The sequence below is a fragment of the Brachyistius frenatus genome, unplaced genomic scaffold, assembly GCF_029030835.1.
Source record: "Brachyistius frenatus isolate BFR_SWC_R1_liver_20210118 unplaced genomic scaffold, ASM2903083v1 Contig_51, whole genome shotgun sequence".
In the NCBI taxonomy this organism is placed as follows: Eukaryota; Metazoa; Chordata; class Actinopteri; family Embiotocidae; genus Brachyistius; species Brachyistius frenatus.
The window spans coordinates 2,011,015-2,031,492 of NW_027210650.1; the positions used below are offsets into that span (position 1 = coordinate 2,011,015).

At 44.2% G+C, this 20,478-nt stretch overlaps 1 protein-coding gene across 7 annotated transcripts in view; it reads left to right on the forward strand.

Annotated features, from left to right (window-relative positions):
* The window catches only part of tanc2b (tetratricopeptide repeat, ankyrin repeat and coiled-coil containing 2b), a 137,102-nt gene that overhangs the window by 18,463 nt on the left and 98,161 nt on the right, over window positions 1-20,478 (forward strand). For all 7 annotated transcript variants that reach the window (XM_069704638.1, XM_069704637.1, XM_069704639.1 and 4 more), the window contains one exon: window positions 17,344-17,447. In XM_069704638.1, coding sequence (XP_069560739.1) covers window positions 17,381-17,447 — 67 coding nt within the window. In that variant the 5' untranslated portion in view covers window positions 17,344-17,380. The remainder of the gene's footprint in view (window positions 1-17,343; window positions 17,448-20,478) is intronic.

The following is a 20,478-nucleotide window of genomic DNA, read 5'->3' on the forward strand; positions in this document are numbered from 1 at the left end:
GGCTTCTGAGGGAACTCTTTAAAGTGCGAGTCTCCTTCGGGACCACGTATGCACAGGTTTGTTCAAAATCGTCTCCTCCCCGCTCATCTCCGCCAGCCATCACTGACAGCTGGGCCCGGCGAACAGCTGCTGCCCCCCCCCCCACCCCACACACTCTCCCCCAGAACCTCATACATTAAAAGACAAAAAGAGCTGGCAGCTTTGTAGGAGAGAACGGTAGCTTGTTAAAGCGCAGAAAATGTGTGTGTGGTCCCTTTTTAAACCGGGTCACAAGGTACAGATTGACCTTTTAGTCTCTCGGTTTATTTCAAAGGTATCATCACTGTTCAGGAAAGCCGCTCTGACAAGCAGAGATCAGATAAAAATGGGTGTTCAACTGATGAAGACGATATTGATGATGGACTGAAATGTCAAAAGTGCTTTTGTGTCCAAATATATGAGTCTCCTGTGACATTCCTGACAGCCAAATTGCATCTTCTCAGTGACACACATGACGTCTGATACCACCCACGTACACAGCAGACATGCATGTGGAGGCTACCGCCAATTACTTTGTGGACAAAGCGCCCGGCGGGGGTTCGTTATGAGGGAATCCTCCTCTTGGCAGCCTGCCTCCATAAAGTTCAGAAATAAAACTGTGAGCCCACAGCATAACTTGCAATATCACGTTTTATTCTCATCTGTTCAGTACACCAGTTTAGAGGAAATAGTTCTGTTTTTTTTTTTTATGCCAGTGTGCGCTGGCGATGTGACATTTATTATGGGTTTAGGCATCTGCTGATTGGAGGCAAAGTTGGTGTCAGTTTGACTTCACCTGCAGTTGACCTCCACATTATCAACTCCTCTGGTTATTGCACAGACTTCACTGCTCTCGACTGTAATTAATTAATTATGAAGTGCGATGAAACTGCTCTTGTTGCTTTTGAGTGCAGCACAGCACCGTAATGTGCACGGAGCAGAGGGGAGGTTAGAACATCGGTGAGTAAGTATTTCACATTAGGATCGCTTGACCAGCAATCAGCACCTGAATTCAGCATGGAGTTGAGCAGAGAGCGCACGTCAAATTACGTGTCAGACTCAGGAAATTGGCAACGGAGACTCTAAAAATTATTCCGAAAATCTGTGGCAATGAAGCAATGAGCCGGGTGAGATGTTTTGAGTGCTATTTGCGTTTCAAGAGGGGCAGGAAATCACTGTACAAGACTGAAGACTGAAGATGGGAGAGCGGGCGGGTGGGTTTTTCTTCAACATTCGTGGGGTCGTGCGCCGTGAATTCGTCCCTCCGGGTCAGACTGTCAACACCGTGTTCGACTGCGACGCTCTGAGGAAACCCGCCGACACGACGTCCCGCCAACCGATAGCTGTAACCTGACTGCACCACAGGCCTGTCAATCAAACAAGGCCCCCCCCCCCCCTTAGTTTATTTGCTAATTAATGACGGGATTATTTTCAAATGTACCGCCAGAAAACGAATAAACTGGAGCGAATTTAGTTAACAACACTGAAATAACTCGTGGACATTTTTTTATTGACTTTGAATTTTATCGGACGAGTTGAATGGGAGTCTGTGGAGCCGACGTCTAGTAGCGCTCGGTAGGTATTGCAGTTTAAGGCACTTCCGCTTTTAAATACAGTCTACGCTTACAACGCCCTACTCACTGGATTTGACTCCCTGCGACCTCTTTCTGTTTGACTCAAAATGGGATGTGTTCAAGTTTCAGGTCCACGGTGGAATCAAAAATGCGCACGTACCACTTCTCACAGAAACGTGTGCAACTCAGGCGCTGATGTTGATCAAGCGACGTAACTTGGAACACTTACTCACGAAGGTCGCAGCTTCGCCCTGCCGCGTTACGCATCACAGTGCTGCGCGCTGTTCCCGCGCAACAGGAGCAGTCTCGCAGCTTTTTGATCGCCCTTCACGTGTCTGTGTTCTGGTAGTTTGACTTCAATCCATCAGAATCATCAATGACATTTTTGTAGGTTATTTTCTCCTGTCTTCTTTCCATCTCATTTCCTCAATACCTCCCGCTGTTTTTACTCGGTGTAGATCGTGTGTGTGTGTGTGTGTGTGTGTGTGTGTGTGTGTGTGTGTGTGTGTGTGTGTGTGTGTGTGTGTGTGTGTGTGTGTGTGTGTGTGTGTGTGTGTGTGTGTGTGTGTGTGTGTGTGTGTGTGTGTGTGTGTGTGTGTGAGGCCGGTACATTCTGTCTCAAGAGGGCAATAGAGCCGAGCCTTTTTATTCTTTTGCTGATGTTGGCAAGCCCTGGCTGAGCCTGCTGATGTGGATGACATAAGGCTCTGATGAAATACAGACTCGTGTGCCGGCCTGCGACCTTCCGCAGAGGGGAAGGACAGGAGGTGACGCGACACGTTTCCATCTACATTTATATTTCTGCATCCTCAGCCGAATGGTTGGCTGGGATTAATCTTATTTTATCTGATTGCCATCTTGTAGATGCGCGCTCACATTCAGGCACTTCTTGAAGATACATAATGTGCGTGTGTGTGACTGCTGTTCAGTGGACATTGTCACCCAGGAGAGGATGCTGCATTCCCTGTTAAGAATACATTTCCTTCTTCAAGTGAAATTGAACAGACAGAATGGAGATGCTCTTTCTTGTACGGAAAAGCTCATTAACTTTCACCACACAGCCTCATCACCCCCGAACACTGAATTACGCATAACAGGACCACATAGATAATTTTAATGCGACGTGAAAACAATCAGTCACTTATTGAAATTACTCGTGATAAGCATCTTTCAATTAAAAGCTACTCAAATGCATTGCTGCTCAAGTGAAAATACCACGGGTGACTGCCGGCATCTCTACCAGAGCCTTCATACAATTCTTTCAGAGTTATCGCCGTGCTTTATTTATAAATTTCTTTGAAGCCAGGATCATGGTTACTGCGCGAGAGTGGGAGTCCACCCGAGCCACGTGGACCGACACGCGGTGAGACGGCGGCAGGAATGTAAGGCGCCTTTATTGGTGGTCGTTAAACTGCCGTCAGATGCCGGTCGCCATCTTACGCGCTAATTGGGTCTCGGTTTCCCGTGGTCTCTTCTTTGCGCCCTCAATCAAAAACGTCAGTCCAGCCTGACAGCGATCCGGTGGTGGGCTGAGCTGGAAGAGCAAGTAATTTAAGATGTTTTCACTCCCTCCCACGCTTCCCTCCATCCTTTGGATGCTCTGCTCAGATCTTAGATTCATAGTTGCAAATAGCAGCCCTGAAGGAACCATTACCTTTGTGAGGCACCCTCATGTGTTTCCTCCGTGTGGTTTTGTGTGGAAGGAATTAGTCAAATCTGGGAGTTCATTTCTAAACCTGAATTTAGGTTCCACGTCCTATTTGTACTGACAAGTTTAAAGCTTGTTGTCGACCTACATCTTTTGCCTTTGCGAGACTGATCACATAAAAAAAGACAACAGTACACTACGTCCCTGGAAGCTGTCAGCACTTAAATAAAATTTAAAAAAATGTTTTCCCTCCGCTGTTATATTAAGTCATTTGCATGCTAAAGGCATGCACATCTCCCATAGAAGCTGTCTGTGGATGAGATAAAAGGAGATTAGAGAGGTGCTGCTAATTCACAGTGGACAAAGAAGTTCTTCACACGGTGAATGTGAACATGATGCTGGTGGACATGGTGATACAGAAGTGGAACAATACATAATTCATCACGAAACAGATTCATCTCCTTTGTCAGTCAGTGGGCCTCTGCTTCAATAACGCTCTGTTAATATCCATGCCGGTGTAATCTGCAGACTTATTTCCCGAGACATGAACCAAACAGAGCCCATTGTCAACAATCACTTTTGACAATTGGACGGGTTTTTCTGTCTTATTTATGAGCGTGCGAGACCATCTGTTGCTAGAAACTCATTTGGTCTGGACAAAAATGTCATCATGAGCATCCTTTTGACAGACCTAAGAGACGTCTATCTCTGTCCTCCTGTTTGGTTGAATGGAAACATCTTATCGATCTGTTTCTGTTCTTGTGCTGTGGTTTCTAAATCATACCCGCCCGCACTCTGGATCTCTGATAACGTGCCCGGGTTTGGACTCCTTGAAAGTTTTCTTGACGTCATAGAAAAAATAATAATGCATAATATAATTTTTCCCTCACCATCAATTTTCTTTCACCTTCAACCGACTGACTGTCAGGGACGACTATTTAATTTGTTTCTGTCATCTTATACGGAAGTTAATGGAAATTCTAATATCATGATCGGCTTGATGTAAATGAATCCGCCTCATATCCCCAAGGGATTATGTAGACGTCGGGCAATTTTGAACCTCACGTTTTATGCCAAATGCTAGTGTTCACTGCCAGTGCGTGAAGTAGCGTGTCATTAACGCAGCGAAAACTGAGGGGGTGGAGAATAATGTAATACTGACGTTAATCTGTGGTCTTTTCACCAACGTTTGTCTGACTGAAACATTACCCGAGATGTTTGCTTGCCTTTGAGTCCTTCAGTTTAAAGTTGAGGCATTCAGCTGTCACTGAATTTAACTTGGGGGGGGGAAAAAAAAAAAAAAGAAAAAACAATATTCCATATTTCCTTCGCCGTGAGCTGTGATTGACTCGTTTTGCTGCAGCACAACATGAGAACAAATACGACTGTTGTTCCATTTTCTTGCAGCGGACAGCCATGCACGTCGAAGTAGCTGAGCTTTGCACGGCAAAGCGGTGTGCAAGCATTATTTTTAATAGATGGTTGAAGCCTTGACTTGTGGTCTGCAGTGCATTTCAGCTTCGAGTATCTATGCAAAGGGTCGAATCCAGTATTATCAAATGCAGCTGCCGTCTTTCTGTTCCGGTACACTTTTAAGTTGGTTTCAGAAGGAAATCAATGCAGGAGTCCCCCCATGCAGTTACTCCACTTAGAAGCCATGCTAAGCCTATCAACTACTCAGCTGCACTCCATAAACAATAGCCGCAGGCAAGGAAGTCCAAGTCTATCTGGCTCTGCTGCTCAGAGATACAAAGTTACTACAAGCCTTCAACAGGCCTCTGGCATTTTAAGGAAATGAATATAATTGAGGCGCACACATGAGCTTGAAATAAGAAGCAGTGCGAACTTGTGCTCGTTGGTTGTTTATCGCTTCCCTGAAAGTGGTCACATCGCCCCGTTTGGGCTTCATTTGAGGGTTTGTTACGTCAGGCAGAGCTGACAGCGCAGAGGAAAGTCGTGGCAGTTACAGTTCTGTGTGAACCCGGCTTCAGCGCGGCACTGGATCCACGTGACAGCAGAGCAAGAACAAGATCAGTGGGGATGTTATGATTAGGGCTCCAAATAAGGATTCTTTCTATTAAAGACTATTGATTTTTTTTTTTTTTTTTTTTACTGATTAATCGGTTTGCTGTTTGGTCCTTAAAATGTCTGAAAATAGTGAAAAATGATTCCCACAGTTTCCCCCAAATCTCTTGCATTGTCCCGACAAACAGTCCACAAACAAAAGATATTCCGTTTATTATCATGGGGGACTTGAAACCAGAAAATATTCATATTTAAGAAGCTGGAATCAGAAAATAAATGAAAAAGATGACTCTATTATCAAAATAACTTCAGTCGATCAATCATTTCATTCATCAACGTATCATTTCAGCTCTCGTTTTGATTTATTTTAGAAGGTCTTAAAATAGCATTCAAACCTCTTTGACTTCCTTTTACAAAACGGAATCAAAGTGAAAGGTGTTGAGATGGTTTGATGCTGATCGACAAAATGTCCTTAATATCCTCGATTTCAATGAAATTGCAGAGATTTCCTTTTTATCCACTCAAACTCAAAATCCCTGCACAGCGGGACTTCGGTGATTGGTTATTGGATTTTTTTTTTTAGGAATAGGTAACAAAAAAATAAAGGTCTAAAAAGTTGATGTTATTGAACCACAGGCCTTTATTTCACCTGGTTGTGTTTTAGTGTTGCATATTACCGAACAAGATTTCGGTTTACTTAGCATAAAGCCGTTGACACAATAAACCGGGAAGTTGCCAGCTTCGCTCTCTCTGTAATCCCGGCTCGGGGCTACCTCACGTTAACACATGTTGTCAGGGCGCACTGGTACCCAGACAGTTAGAGTTCAGTCATTCGATTCTTGCCAGCTGCTTCTTTTTCACCTGTCAGTGAGGAGCGGCAGGTTTATAACATAAAGGTGCTTCACGCTATTTGTCCCTTCAGCTCTGACAAACCTGTCTGAGTCAAGGATGTTATCCACCACTTACCAACGCGGCCAATAGAAATTTGCACTGAAGTAGAGATTCGGCACTCATCGTACAATATAGTGGTCAGTGCTGATTGGTTTCAAAATGACCTTGAGGTCTACACCCATTAGGATGCAACGACTAGAAACAATCCAGCTCATTTGCAGCACTTTGATTTAGTGTTGAAAAACAATCTTTGCTATCGGCATTCTAGTACAATTTTATCTGAGCCTCACAGAAATCCTCCTTTGTTTACCCTGTTAGACTGTTGATTTATGGAGTGCGACAATATCAGTGACTGCGTCTATCAAACGTCACTTTGAGCACACGGGAAGATCCTGGTCTGATGAAAATATAAGTCACAATTATCGAGCAAACGGGGAATGAAGGCGACGCGGAGATGCTACGGGACCTCAGCCTTTTTTAATTTGAGCGCCACGCTCTGGGCCCGGAGATGCCGGCAGATTTTTAAATGCCTCTATTTCAATGCAAATGTGTGCTTCTGCCAGAGCTGATTACCTGCCATTAGCAGCCTTCTGCCGGATGACCTTCCCTCCTCGTGCCACGACTCTATTTGCTCCTTTAAGCTGCCTGTCAAACATGGAAACGCTCTTCCTCCTGAAGCTATTTGTTCAGGCGGGATTGAGGGACTGTGGGGAATACACACGGACACCTCTGACAGGATTTATGCTAAATGAAATGTTCTGTGTGTTCTTCAGGGAAGTTGATGGACGTGTCAAGATGAAAGGTTATTATTCGGATTTAGATTTGTCATTTCATTAATAGAAACTCCGGCCACCTCTGCTCTCCGTGTGAATTTATACTGTGTGTTGCAGCAGCGCTTCCGAATGGCCAGCAGGTGTAGCAGTGAGGTCTCTGAATGAAGAGGCAGGAGGAGGAGGAGGAAGAGGAGTGGAAGCAGCGGTCGGTGGGATTAATTCATTGAACCATCCCTCTCTCATCCTCATTTAGCTTATTTTTTCTGTGAAAATGTCAAACTTTTAAGAATGTCTAATTATTTATTAACCCTCTCAGGCCCAATCCCATTTCCCATCCAACAGCCCTGTCCCTCTTTTAGTAGAGCCCTCTGATTGATTGTGGCCCTTCAGACTAAGCTAGAAGGGCTTAAAATCTTAAACTAAGGAAATGGGACAGCACTCATCCCAAATTCACCTACATTATTTAATTAATAAGTTTGTAAGTGTCAGGAATGTGATTCTTAAATTTATGGAAATAGACAGCGTGAAGACAAAATAGTGAATCTCAAAGAATCTGCTATTAATGCTCACAAACCAAGACCAGAAATAGCTTTATTATCCCAAAGCAGCACTTCCAAAAATCACATTAAAAAAAATATGTTTTTTTTTTTTTTTTTTTGGTGGGACGGCTACATCACCAATTGCCATCGATCCCTAAAAGAAACGGGACACTCTACCCGACATGGGCACACGCACAATGGAGGTTTAGGGCCAAGCGGTAGGGCCGAACGAAACCTGAAGATGACATTCATCCTCCAGTATCTCTCTCTTTCTATCCTTCTCTTTCTCTGTGGGAAGACTTGATAAGCATTATACTGCCGCTCATCCACACAGTCTTGTGTTATTGTTCACAGCGGCAGTCCGAACGAGAGCGAGGAAGCGTTAAAGTAGAACATTCACAACATATTAAAATCAGAGCTCCGCTACTGTTGTCATTTTCATGTCTGCAGGAAAAGAAAAAAGACCAAAGCCTTTTCATTCGTCACTGACAAATGTCTACTCCTGCACTATCTGCCTGTGGAGAGATTACAGAGGAGACATGCAACTGAACTTTAAAAAAAAAAAAAAAAAAAAAAACTCAGGTCATGCAGCTATGCGGGATTTTTTTTTTTTTTCTGATTTATTTCTGCGCAGTGAATTTTCTACACCTGTCTCCACAGCTAACACTATTTCATCCCATTATTCGGTCCTGCCCGGACATCTTCCCAAAACAAAGAGGGAGGGCGGGGGGGATAAAAAGCAATGAATTATGTTCTCCTTCATTTGGCTCTCTCTGCCTCTGATTAAGGTTGACGCGCTGTTTCAGTCGCCTCGTTTTGAATGGATGTGAACGAGCGGGCAAAAAAGGTCTTTGCCGGTTCAAACTGGGCATAAATTGGGTAATGAAACTGCGTGACAGTTGGCCTGTGTAGGAGGACTTCTGTTTCCCCACGGGGACATCACACAATCAAAGCACATGATAATTCACTTGGCGATACGTGTGCCCGTGTCACAGTGTCGGAGCCCAACTTGGCCTGAGCAGCTTGGATCGGGAGGGAGAACCTGCCTGTTGCTGCTAGTTTGGTGACATAACTCTGAAAAAGGTCAGACGAACAGCCTCAGCCAGAGAAGATGGGTCCCTCGTAGCCGACGTGTCACTTTTAATCGCAGTTGGGAACCTGAAACTTGGGCCAAATGTTGACTTTGCTCTTTGGCGTTGAACTATTACGGGTCGAGGTCACAGGTCAAACTACAGATCGTGTGTCGGAGCGCTCGGGGCATCTGCACGACTTAAAAAAGAACTCCGTTCCCTTAAAGGAGCCTTTGGAGGGACTAAAAAGTCTCGAGTATCTTTTACAAAGATTGTAAATATATTTCCATGCCTGACGTAGACTGAAACATTTACGTTGTACGTGTATAAAGTGAAAGGGAGACTTGACCGCGGTGGATTGTGCTCGGCTCTTTTCACGGACTTTCAATCGGCTCTTCCGAACTGCTCCTGCAGCTGATTCATAATGAGGCTGCGTCAGGTTCTGCAAAAACATCCATCCGTCACTATTTGTGCTGCTCATCTGGGTCCAGGTCAATTAACTGTACTCAGACTTATTGTTCTATACAGCCCCTGCTGCTATAGAAGTCCTGATTATAAATTGATGCACTCAATAAGTTGTAGGTTTCATTCATCTTTGACTAGTTAATGGTACTACGTGGGCTTCAAAAGGTCTTCGAAAGTTTGGTGAACTGGTTTTTAGTTTATGTGGTCAGAGCTTAGAGAGTTGCAGAGCAGGAGGTGATTCCAGTAGTCTGGAAACTCCAAACGTAAAATGATGTTTTCCTCTGCACAGAAAAACACGACGAAAGATGTTCAAACAAAGAAGTCCAGTCACTTAATATTCAATTTGTCGGCTGCTAACGATGACCAGCGACTGCAGATTACATTTTGTGGAAACATTTAAATTCGGTTTACTTTTAGACTCAAATCCTTTTTGAATTCTGAACGGCTTTGATTCGACCGCCTGCTGCTGCAACAGTGACCGTGGGAGCTGCTCCTGGATATCGTTGCATTTTGAGCCACGGTTTCTAAGAAAGTTGAAAGAATGAAAATCAAATGGGCATCGCAGAAACCAGCGTTAAATTATACAGGAGGCCGTCTTTACGTCTTTAAAAGTCAACTTCGCTTAAACTTTTGTACGCTTATGCAGGCGTATAAAACTTGTTGGAAATCACTAGTGCCTTCTGGGAAAAATAAGCTTCCCGACGTGAACTTTGTCGCTTTTGATCGCTCCCTCGTACGGTGCGTCGCGATACAGACATCACCACCCTTCCTCTGCAGCAATGAGCGCGCGGGGCATTAATCTAGATTAATAAATAATCCATCGCAGGGCAGGAGTGAAACTTTGTTACCAGCCAACCTTAAGTGGTTTCTGCATCGCCTTGTGCTCCTCTCACCTTGTGAGCCGGGCCCTGACACTTCCCCTTATTGATATCAGTGTGATTTATGGTCCTTCACTCCCCTGGCCATCCTCAAACTGGAGATGGGAGTATGATTTATCCCTGTCTGACGCCGCAGGGTGTCTACTGCCGGCGAGATAAGGGAGGAGGCTCTGACTGAGTGTCCTCCTTTTTTTTTGCCTTTTTGTGTATTAATATTTTCCTCCTGTATTTAGAGGTGCAGCAGGATTTTTGTTTCGGTGAACAGGTCCGTCTGCTGCCCACCGCCCTTCTCCACTTCACTCCGTCTCCCTGAATCCTGGAAGCTAATGGAAGAAATCAATGGATTGGGGATGACTCAGCTTCAATTATTGGGCTGTTAGGAGATAAATATTCTGAACGTGTGCTTTCTCTGCCACTTGTTCTTATTTGATTAAGGTCTGACATTTATGCTTCCCAGTCGGACCGGCGGATCGTACTGTAATTGCTTGAAGGAACTTGTGTCTGCCGGGGCAGCGGCCATTTGTCATTCACAATCTCTTGATGCTTCATTGTGCTTTGGCCGCCGAAGGATTTTCCCTTTTACCACAACAGATTGGAGCTGTATTTCTTTCATGGGTGACTCCTAATTACCCATTCTTATTATTACTTGAAGGGGAAATTTGATTTTACCGTAAAATGTCCTTAGTCATCCACATTTCTGAAAGTTCAGTGCTGTTGGTCCAAATGGCGTCTTTCTGGACCAGCACTCTACTGTTTTTAGTGCATTAAGTGCACTCACACTTTCAAGTACAGAAACATGCTACAAGTACCAGGTGAACGGTCCAAGAAATAAACGCTGGACACTTTCCACCCTAAACGGTGGCCATCTTGGCTACCTACAGGAAGAGGCGGGGCTAAAGTATTTTCAAATTAAGGCGTCTGAGGAAGCTGCAACTGTTCCTGAAGCCGTCAGTGTGTTTTTTGAGTGTTAAATAGAGGGCACAAAAAAAAAACACGTTGACTTCTGGGTAAAATAGTTACAGCTGCAGATATTTTGGTGGGTGAGGTATTTACATGCTGAGGTTATTTTCGGTCAGTGCAGAGAAAATAGAGCTCTGACATGTTAGAGCACTATTTGTTAGTGCATTAAGGGAAGTATGTCACTTGTTTCTGTGATTGAATCTGTGCGGTTTCCTCTCAGCTGAGTTTGAATCGGGAGGCGGACGTAACATGAGATAAATCCCATTGGATGCCCTGCCACACTGGCCTTTGCCATCGCTGGCCCCATTATAGGATACTTTATTGATTGTAAATAAGCTTTGTAATTAATGGAGGGTCACAGCGGTTCTCAGGAGGAGGAGGAGGAGGAGGAAGGGGGGGGGATCTGCACCTGCTGCTCGCTGGATCTCTTTTATGTTTAAAAAATTTAGCTGGGGCTCTCGGTGATTAAAAATTCAATTCTTTTTCTCCTGGAAAGGTTGCCGTATGAGAAGTTAATCCTCTAATAGTGGTAACTCCGCTTTCTCCACATTACGCCGTGACGAAGCGATTCTTCCAGCGGAGCTTATAGCTAAAAAAAAAAAAACCTGCATATTTAATTGACGAAGGCGAGTTTAAAGCTTTTTACTCGGGTGTCTGTCGAGCTCAGAATTAGACCCATTTCAGAGAGTGTTAATTCGGCCTTTGTGAGCAGCCGAGCCGCGTCTTGTATTTTATTTTATTTTTCATCAGAACAAACGAGGTGCGCTGCTCGCGGTGACCGGAGCAGATGAGAGCGTCTCGTCGTGCAGGGTGTGTGTGTGTGTGTGTGTGTGTGTGTGTGTGCGTGCGTGTGTGTGTGTGTGTGTGTGCGTGCGCGCGCTTTTTAAGTTGTTTTTTTTAACGCGCGGGAGGAGCATCACGCCCGAGCTAGTGAAAGATCCCGAGATGGAGCTGCATCCGCTTACGCACATTATCTGTGAGAGCATGCTGCTTCTTGGCGTCTCTTCACAGAGGCCGGTACACAGGGTCACCGAGAGTGGGAACGAGAGATGTGTATGCTTACACCCTCAGATGAAGCGTTGCTGTGTACATGGGTACATTTTTCTGTGCGTGCCTGTCTCTCTCCGGCGACCTGCGAGTGTGTATTAATGCGTGTGTGTGTGTGTGTGTGTGTGTGTGTGTGTGTGTGTGTGTGTGTGTGTGTGTGTGTGCGTGTGCGCGCGCGCGCTCGGTTGCCTACTCAGTATCCTGTCCTCTTAAGATTTCCAGCATTGATTGCCTCCTGTAGAAACAGACAGCGATATCGCTCCCTATTTTTCTGCTCCGGCAGTTAGAGAACTGCTCTCCTCTCGCCTGTTCGGCTCCCTGTTATACATACGGAGAGACATTTAAACTGTAAAGTTCTCTGTATCCTCTCAGCTGCGCTGTGGAGAGCTGACGTGAAGTGACAGTGGGTGCTTTACTGAGTCATGGCTTTTTTTTAAGATTTGGATTTAGTATTATAATCACAGAATGCCTTCTGGGCCCGTGGGCTAACCGAACCTGACATAATAAGCTGTTCCCGGCTCGTGTTTCATGCCGAGGTGAAGCCGCGGTGAGCGGCGTGGATACTAACGCAGATGCCCCCGGCGCAACCTCGCCTGTATCTCCGCGAGTGAGCCACGCATGCCAATAGATGTGACCTGTCGCCACCTTGTCACGGGAACGCACACGATTCATACCCATGAGATGATTGGAGACAGGAGGGAGGGAGGGAGGGGGCTTGAATGCCTCATCGCCTCATCGCTGGGCTCGGTGACAATATCAATATGTCAGGTTGACAAGTGTCACCGTGAGGGGAAATATGGTAATTCTTTGTTGGTAATTAGCAGCGTGAAAATGGCTTTTAATGAATAAACTTGGATTGTAAAATCCGGATTATTCCAGTCAGCCCACACTACGATGCAGCTCGTACGTGTCACTGCTCAGTCACCTTGAGCTGGCACTTCTGCTTTTCATGTGACTAACGCTTTTCATCCATCCCCTCTGGTAGGTGTGAGGATCACTGGTGTCGCCTTATCATAAAGCAGCAGTAATGATTGCTCTGATTAAACTGGCTTTTAACTCCTTCTTCGCCACAGCCGAGGAGAGCCGGCCAACCCGTGTGAGGTTGTCTCCAAAGCAAGTTATGCAATGGTACAGTATATTTACGGTCAAGAAAAGTGCAGCCATCTTCTAAATGGCAAAGGTGAGGGAAATTAAGTAGGAGAAAGAGGCAAATATGTTTGGAAGATTCTCAGGAAAAACAGCTAATAGAAGGATTTTGGACTCCAACTTCATTATTAACAAGGAATTTCTTAATGACACTTGTTTATTCCAGTCTAATACAGTTGCTGTCATATTTAGCACGAGCAAATGTGTGAATACAGGATGAAATTAAACCTTCGGGGTGATATTTCATTAGCAAAACCCTTGTTATAAAAGACTAAGTCATTCATGATGGAAATGATGCTGCTTCATTACATTATAATAAAATTAATACATTTCCTACCCTTTGTGGCACGTGTAATGTAGCTCACATAATTATGGCAAAATTCGCTAAATCAGATTTGATATCCTTTGAGGGTACGTTTGCCTGCAGCGTCGGTTAACTTGCTGCCTCAGCTCGGTTGCCAAGACAATCGTATCAGGTGCTAATAACATGTTTGAAATGGGGGATGTTTGCATCTAGATTGAAGCCAATTCAAGAAAGAAATGTCAGCCTTTCTTCGAAGACGTGAGGCTTCATTTCTTATTTAGAGGAACCCGTCACAGTGGCTGGGTGACATTGCACTGCTTGGCAAAGGAGGTCAATTATATTCATATTTATTGGCAGTGATCCCTCTAAATGAGAAGGAGGCTTTAATGAGCAGTGGGGTTATTAGCACCCCTGATACAATCTGAACTTGTACATCTGATTTTACATTAAAAAAAAAGACAGAACACTGTAAATGCCACAACTCTCTATCGCCGTAGCCTTGATGCAGCTGATATCTGGACTCCTCTCGGTAGCCAGTCAGTGGCAATAAAGATGTTTATTTATTTCAACCTGGTACCGAGTTAAAGTTTGACGTGTTTCAGCCGTCATATCGCTGATAATGGCTTATGGCTTGCTTAAGATTTGCAAGTTATGTGTGCAATTTTTCTATACACCAGGTTAAACTGTGTAATACGCCCCTCTGGCCACTAGAGGTATCAGTGTGACGTTTTTGGCCTGAAATAGGAGTGAAAAGTAAGGTGGCTTCGGTTCAGAAAAAGGTCACGGTTCGGTTCTGCACTGCATGTGTTTTTGCTCTGACTTGTGTTTAAGGAATCAATTAACCTGATTTGCAGGCTACGTTCTGGTTACACAAGCAATGCCAGTATCAGACTCGGCAATATGAGCTCGAGCTGTCGGATCTGAAATTGGAACCAAAATGCGCATCTGGTGCATCAATTGCGAGTTTTATCCTGTGAAAAGACTGCTGTGTCAGAATTATATCATCTCTCGCGTTTTAATTTATCTCAGTGAACCTGCAGTTGTCAGCGAGACATTATGACTGTTGCACCAAATCTAACATGGAGAGCGTTTTACTCTCGGTCGTGGAAAGGTGAAAATTTAATAACACGTTGCCGTTTTCTCTCAGCCTCCTGTCTGTAAAAAAAATATTGTGGAAAAAAAAAAAGAAGAAAATTATTCACCCATGTAGAAAAAAAAAAGCTGAGTTGTCGCTGATGGAAAAATGATTCGAGTAACGCTTGCGTCCTTTGAAAACAAACAACAAACGCAGCTGGAGTCGTTCTTAGAAAGCATCTGAAGTGATTTGAGGCAGGGTCTGCTCTCATTTCGACAACTGCAGTCGCACCTCTCAATTTTCTCCCGGCATATCTGCTGTTGTTCAAATCTACTTCTTTCTTCAATTCATTCTCTTTTTCTTTCTTTTTTTCCTTTGCAGTCGAGCACTTTGTTTCCAGGCTCGTTGACATTCACCGTGGGCATTTTCAGTCTACGAAAACACACTTGCATAGTTTGATGTCATGTTTTACAAGAAATTGTGCAGATCTGAAGTTGTTGAGGGAGTCAAAGGTTCAACGTCATCACAATTCAGGATAATCTGTCGGATATGGTGTTTAGGACCTGCAGAAACCACTGGTCTATTTAAGGATGTACATTATGTATATTAATCAGTAAATCCAAGTATGTCTTGTTTCATCCCGCCTGATTATAATATCATGTGTTGCCTCCCTGTCACTGCCGTCTCCCCGTTGTCCCTCACAGTGTTGGTAGTGTTATGATCCTGGAAGCATTCAGACCCCCTCGCAAGGTCACTTGGTGATTGTGAGGGGGGGAGGAGGGCATTTTGAAAGCTTTTTCATGTCTTCTTAATTTTTTAGTTTTTTTTGTTTGGCTCCACAGCCGACTCCTCAGCTGGAGCTTGTCTGTGGGGCTTTGCTGAGTCACTCCCATCTAATGGAGAACATCTGCTGCCGGGCTTTTTTTTTTTTACTACCGGCAGAGATGTGTGTGTCTGGTTTTTTTTGGGGGGGATGGGATGAGGTCAGAAGGGGAGGGGGAATAGTGGGACAGAGAAGTGCTATCGTCACAACATGAAGACGGTGTTTTGGTTGAAGCCAGGTGTCGCTCATCTGTCCCGACTTGAACAAGAATACGACCCCGAGGAGCGAAACAGATGTGTTCCCCTCTGTTGGGTTTGGGTTAGCCACAACAATGACTCGGTTAGGTTAAACGAAAGATCGGGATTTGGGTTGAAATAGAGGTCATGTCCTGGTTACAATAATAAAAACACTAACTATGGGGTCTAATAAGCTGCTTGCAGTCTGTAGGGTCTTATATATATATATATATATATATATATATATATATATGTCATTATATATATATATATATATATATATATATATATATATATATATATATATATATATATATATATATATATATATATATATATATATATATATATATTTAAGAGGACAAGTCTCTGTAATGCATTTTCTTTTGTACTAACGCCCCAACCTTCACTCTCCTCCTGGTCTTTGGAATAAACTCTCTGGGAGTTCAAATGGACTCTATTCAAGTGTTCATGTGAGATCATCGAATGCACTCTCAAGCAGAGTGGAAGTAACTCTTTTCTTGCAGTTGATCTTTTCACCCTTTTCAGGAGTTAAACCTGAACTCTAAAAACACGAAACCCACAGAGACTAAAATTCCACTTTTACCTTGAGCTGATTTAACAGTCAACACTTAAAAGGATGGATTTTTTTATTTTTTTTTACACCTAAGGAGGACCAAATTTCATTATATGTAAACATGACTACAAAATAACAACATTAATCACAGATTTCTATTTTACAAATATATATAGAAAGTGCAATTATTAATGCTGCAGGAATACTTAGCTTGTGCAACAGGCTTACCAACAACTGTAAGTGACTGTGACCCATTTTATGAAATATTATGTCCTTAATTTGCTGTAGTTTCCATACTACATACTACATATAGTACATACATACTATATAAGACGCTGTTCTCCAAACTCTACAGCTGGCTTTATATGTGCAAATTCTCTTTATTTACTCTACACTTAAGCATGAACCCATTTTTTTTTTCCCCCGTGAGTCTTCTCTTACCTTTTTCCTCTTGTCTCAGTATACTTGTGGGAAGGAGTCATACGGCTCGACTAGTCTGACTTACCGGACGTCAGCAACATTTTCCTTCTTCTTTTGTCGTTATCTGCACGTGTTTATTATTTTCTAAAATCCCTGTTGCTGCGGCGGGAAATAAAAACAACACCAACCTCAGAAAGCAGCAACCTACACGCGGAAAATGGCAAGTTTTGACAAAGATTTGGATCTCGGATTAAGGCAAGCCCGCTCGGTCTTTTGCAGGGATTTCGCCGTTTTAATGCCAAATCCTATTCCCCCTCCCCGACACTATTTTGCACAGTTTCTTTTTCATTGTGGGCTCAGCATCGCCCAAGATGCCTGCGATTGGTTTAAAGTATTATTTCTTCACATATATCAGAATGACATCTGGGACTAAGCTCTCATTTTTAAGTCCCAGTTTTACGCAGTTATCAATCAATCAGTTTACATTTCAATTATCATCTGATGATCACAAAAGAATCTCGAAGGCCTGCGTTTTTTCTTTCTTAGGAAGTGTAGTAAAACCGCTTGTACTTCCGTCTATTCTTCCCCGATCAAGCGGAAGCATTTGATGTCACTCTTTGATGACGTAGATAAGCGCGTACATGAATGGGATTTCCCTCACTTCAGTTTAGTAAGCCATAAAGCCCATTAACTTCCTTTTATTTTTTTCTCTCCTGTCTTGACAATTTAGCTTTGTGCTGCTAATATCCCTGATAATGCTTCTAACTAATGAATTCCACTGTTAACAATGTCAGATCTGGTGGCAGACAGCCGGTCATAATTTAAGTGCCCTCGCAAATATTAATATGTAATGTCTTTTCTCCTTCTCCGACAGATTCTTCTGTAGTCGAGTCCAGGCATCTGCTGCAGTCATGTTCAGGAACAGCTTGAAGATGCTGCTGACGGGGGGGAAGGCTAACCGCAAGAGTCGCAGCAGTGGTGAGTCTGTTTTTTGTGATGCCAGCCACAAACAATGACGCATCTGCCTGTCAGCACACACGCGGTTTTGGCTGGTTCTCTGGGTATATTTTGGGAAGCAGGCGAAGGCAGCTTTTAACTTAAACTCAGTTTTTTTTTTTGCTTAAAACACGTTACTGTGCAAATGTTTTAGGTACAAAAGTACAACTGTAAAGTTGGGATCCTTTAAAAAAAAAAAAAAAAAAAAAAAAGTTCTCCACTTGTGCATGTTTTCTTTTGAGGTACTTGGCAGGTAGGTTGTTGCCTCAGCTGCTTCTGTCTCTTCATTTAATCCCAGACCGACTCAATGATGTGAAAGGAAAACAAAATTGCAATTAATTCCTCAATAAATGTATTGCTTCACTTGACTACATTTACCATCAACACTGACTGGATGTCCACATGAACAGTGGTGAACTCTCCCTTTAAGATCAGAGCATCTTTTGCAGGACTGCTTGTTCTTCTTGTCGCTAAACATACGTCTTCATGCTCGTACGTGTGGAGTCGTTGCCAGTTGTGAACCGATCGGACACTTTTTCTGTGTTGCATTATGGATACACAACTAAAGCATCTTAAGCGCATTAAAGTTTTACCGCAGATCCCAAAAAAAACCACCTCCTCAGTTCTGCCGCTTGAACATTTCACCTCCTCTCGTCAGGACTTAACAGCAGCTTGTGCGCGTCATGGGAAGCGCCCGTCGGTCATGTCATGCCTTGCTGCCGTCTCCATTATACATTCACATCAGGGGATGTTTCTGAGCCGGCGTTGATCGTTTAGTCCTGCACAGCTACAGCGTGTTGTTTTCAGCCTTCAGCTCAGCCGGCTCTCCCGAGTTCGACTCAGCAGTTTTGGACCACCTGCTCGCTGCGGGTCTCACCGCTGTTGTTGTTCTTTTCCGCTGGAGGTTTGTTTCACCACACCGCTGCTCCTTCTTTCATCTAACAGATAGACGCCCTGTTGTTTAATGATCACTTCCTGTACCGTGCCATCGGAGCTGTAATGAAGACACAGTGTTAATTTACTTGGGATGCAAGCGCATCGCTTTGTGCAGATGTTTCACGGCGAGAGTTTCCCACAGCGGAGACACTTTTAGCAGTTTGTGTGAACCCCAAAACCTCAACTTTCACATTTACAGTTTTATTGTGGTCTTATTTAAACATGGTTTTATCATGCATGCTGGGGTCTTCATGTCTTACTCAAAAGAGCCCTTGCAAGGTAATGTAAAGTTTGAAATTCCTTTTGCAAAGGTCATATATAATTCTTCCTTCCTGCCGTACACAGAAACGTTAGCTAATATTTATTTGTACTACATTAAGGCTTTTTAAGTGGTAGATAATCCCAGCCCCCCAAAAAATCCACACCTGAGATTTGACTCTAATACTTTTTTTTGCACCCGTTTGATTCGTTCATTTATTTAGCGACGTCCTTCTCCGCAAGGCTTCGAGGTTCAAGTATTCATCTCCGCTGACGAACTCCCCTCCTCTCCCCCCTGAGTGTGTTTGTGCATATATGTGTGAAGTGAAGAGGAGACCGAGCAGTCGGGCGTGACTGGAGTACCCTCCAGTGTTTTCATATCTATTGCTGTCACTTTGCAGGGAATCCGCTCGTCCCAGCAGACGAGTGCTGTTCTCGCAATCTGTCTCCTCCGCCTGCAACATCTGGATCCTGCAGTGTCGTAGCACACGTGTGCGTACGTGACACGACTGCCACTGAAACATTTCATTTAAACACATAATACACCCTTATTTTGAGTATGTTTTAATTAAGCCGCTGCACTACATTCAAGGACGTGAGGAGGGCTGGTTGTAGTCGCTCTGACTTATCAGCGTGCGACAGACAGGGAGCGCTAGAAACCCACGTCCCTCTCCTGCTGCTGTGGGAGGAGCGCTCGGCTCAAAGGAAGGAACGCGTCACCCTAAAACCTCTCCTCGCATGTGGATGTGCCGCCCGCTCAAATCGGGTTCGGTTCAGATGGGAGACTGCGAGGAAAGATGGTTGTCCTCCGTGTTTGATGCAGTCACACAACACCGAGTCTGGCTTCAGGAGCGCCGGAGCTCCGGGGGCTAATCTGGAGACAACAGATCAGCCCGCCGTCCCCCTTGATCTGAACTGGAGAAATTGTTCGAGCCCCAAGTTGCTAAGCTGGTGAATGACAGTTTTTAAATTGAATAACACAGATAAGCTGCTCTGATTGGGGCGAGGCTGAATTTGACAAAATCTGTATCGCAACACGCAGTCGGGGAGTCGGGCTGTTATCTCTCGGGGAAAACGACATTGTGTTTCCTGTTTTTGTCCTCAGGCACTATCAGTGGTAGTGGAGCCAGTCTGTAACTTAATTCTCCTCAGTCCAACCACTCTGTGATTAATCACATGCCATTCAAGATCTGAAGTGAATTCTCACTTGAGAGCGCACACTGTATAATCTCACATCCTGAGATTCGGGCAGTTTAAACCCCCCAAAAAAGGGACAAATGTCTTGCAGTTGCTGCAGCAGCAGTGTTTAGATATCAGATACGATTCGTTAACAAGGCTGTGCATGTACGGCTGTCTTTCTGACAGAGAGGCCCACTGTTACTGTTTGCTGGCAGAGGTTTCGTGTACAAGAACACCTGCCTGGAAAGCAAAAAAAAAAAAAAAAAGAGTATGAGACTGGAAAATGTCCCCTCGTGGTCTCGTTTATTACATTGTTCCTGTAAACTCTCTGTCTACCGTATGAATTAAAGATGGAGGAGCTTGTTTCGTTTCGGCGTCGCAGGTGGGTAAAACTTTTTGACTGCCATCGCCTTCCTGCTCCCATCAGGAGTGGAGGAGAGAGTGGGAACAGACTTAAAACAAAGTCAACAGCCTGACACTGCAATTACAGTTCGTGGCGTCGGCTGATTAGAAAATGAGAAACGGGGTTGAAAGGTCGCGGCGTCTGGACGGGGAGATGTTGCATGACTAATAAGCATTGATGGAGAGAGAGATGGGCTGGAGCAGACCAAATGTAGTGTTGACACTTGTGCACTTGCTC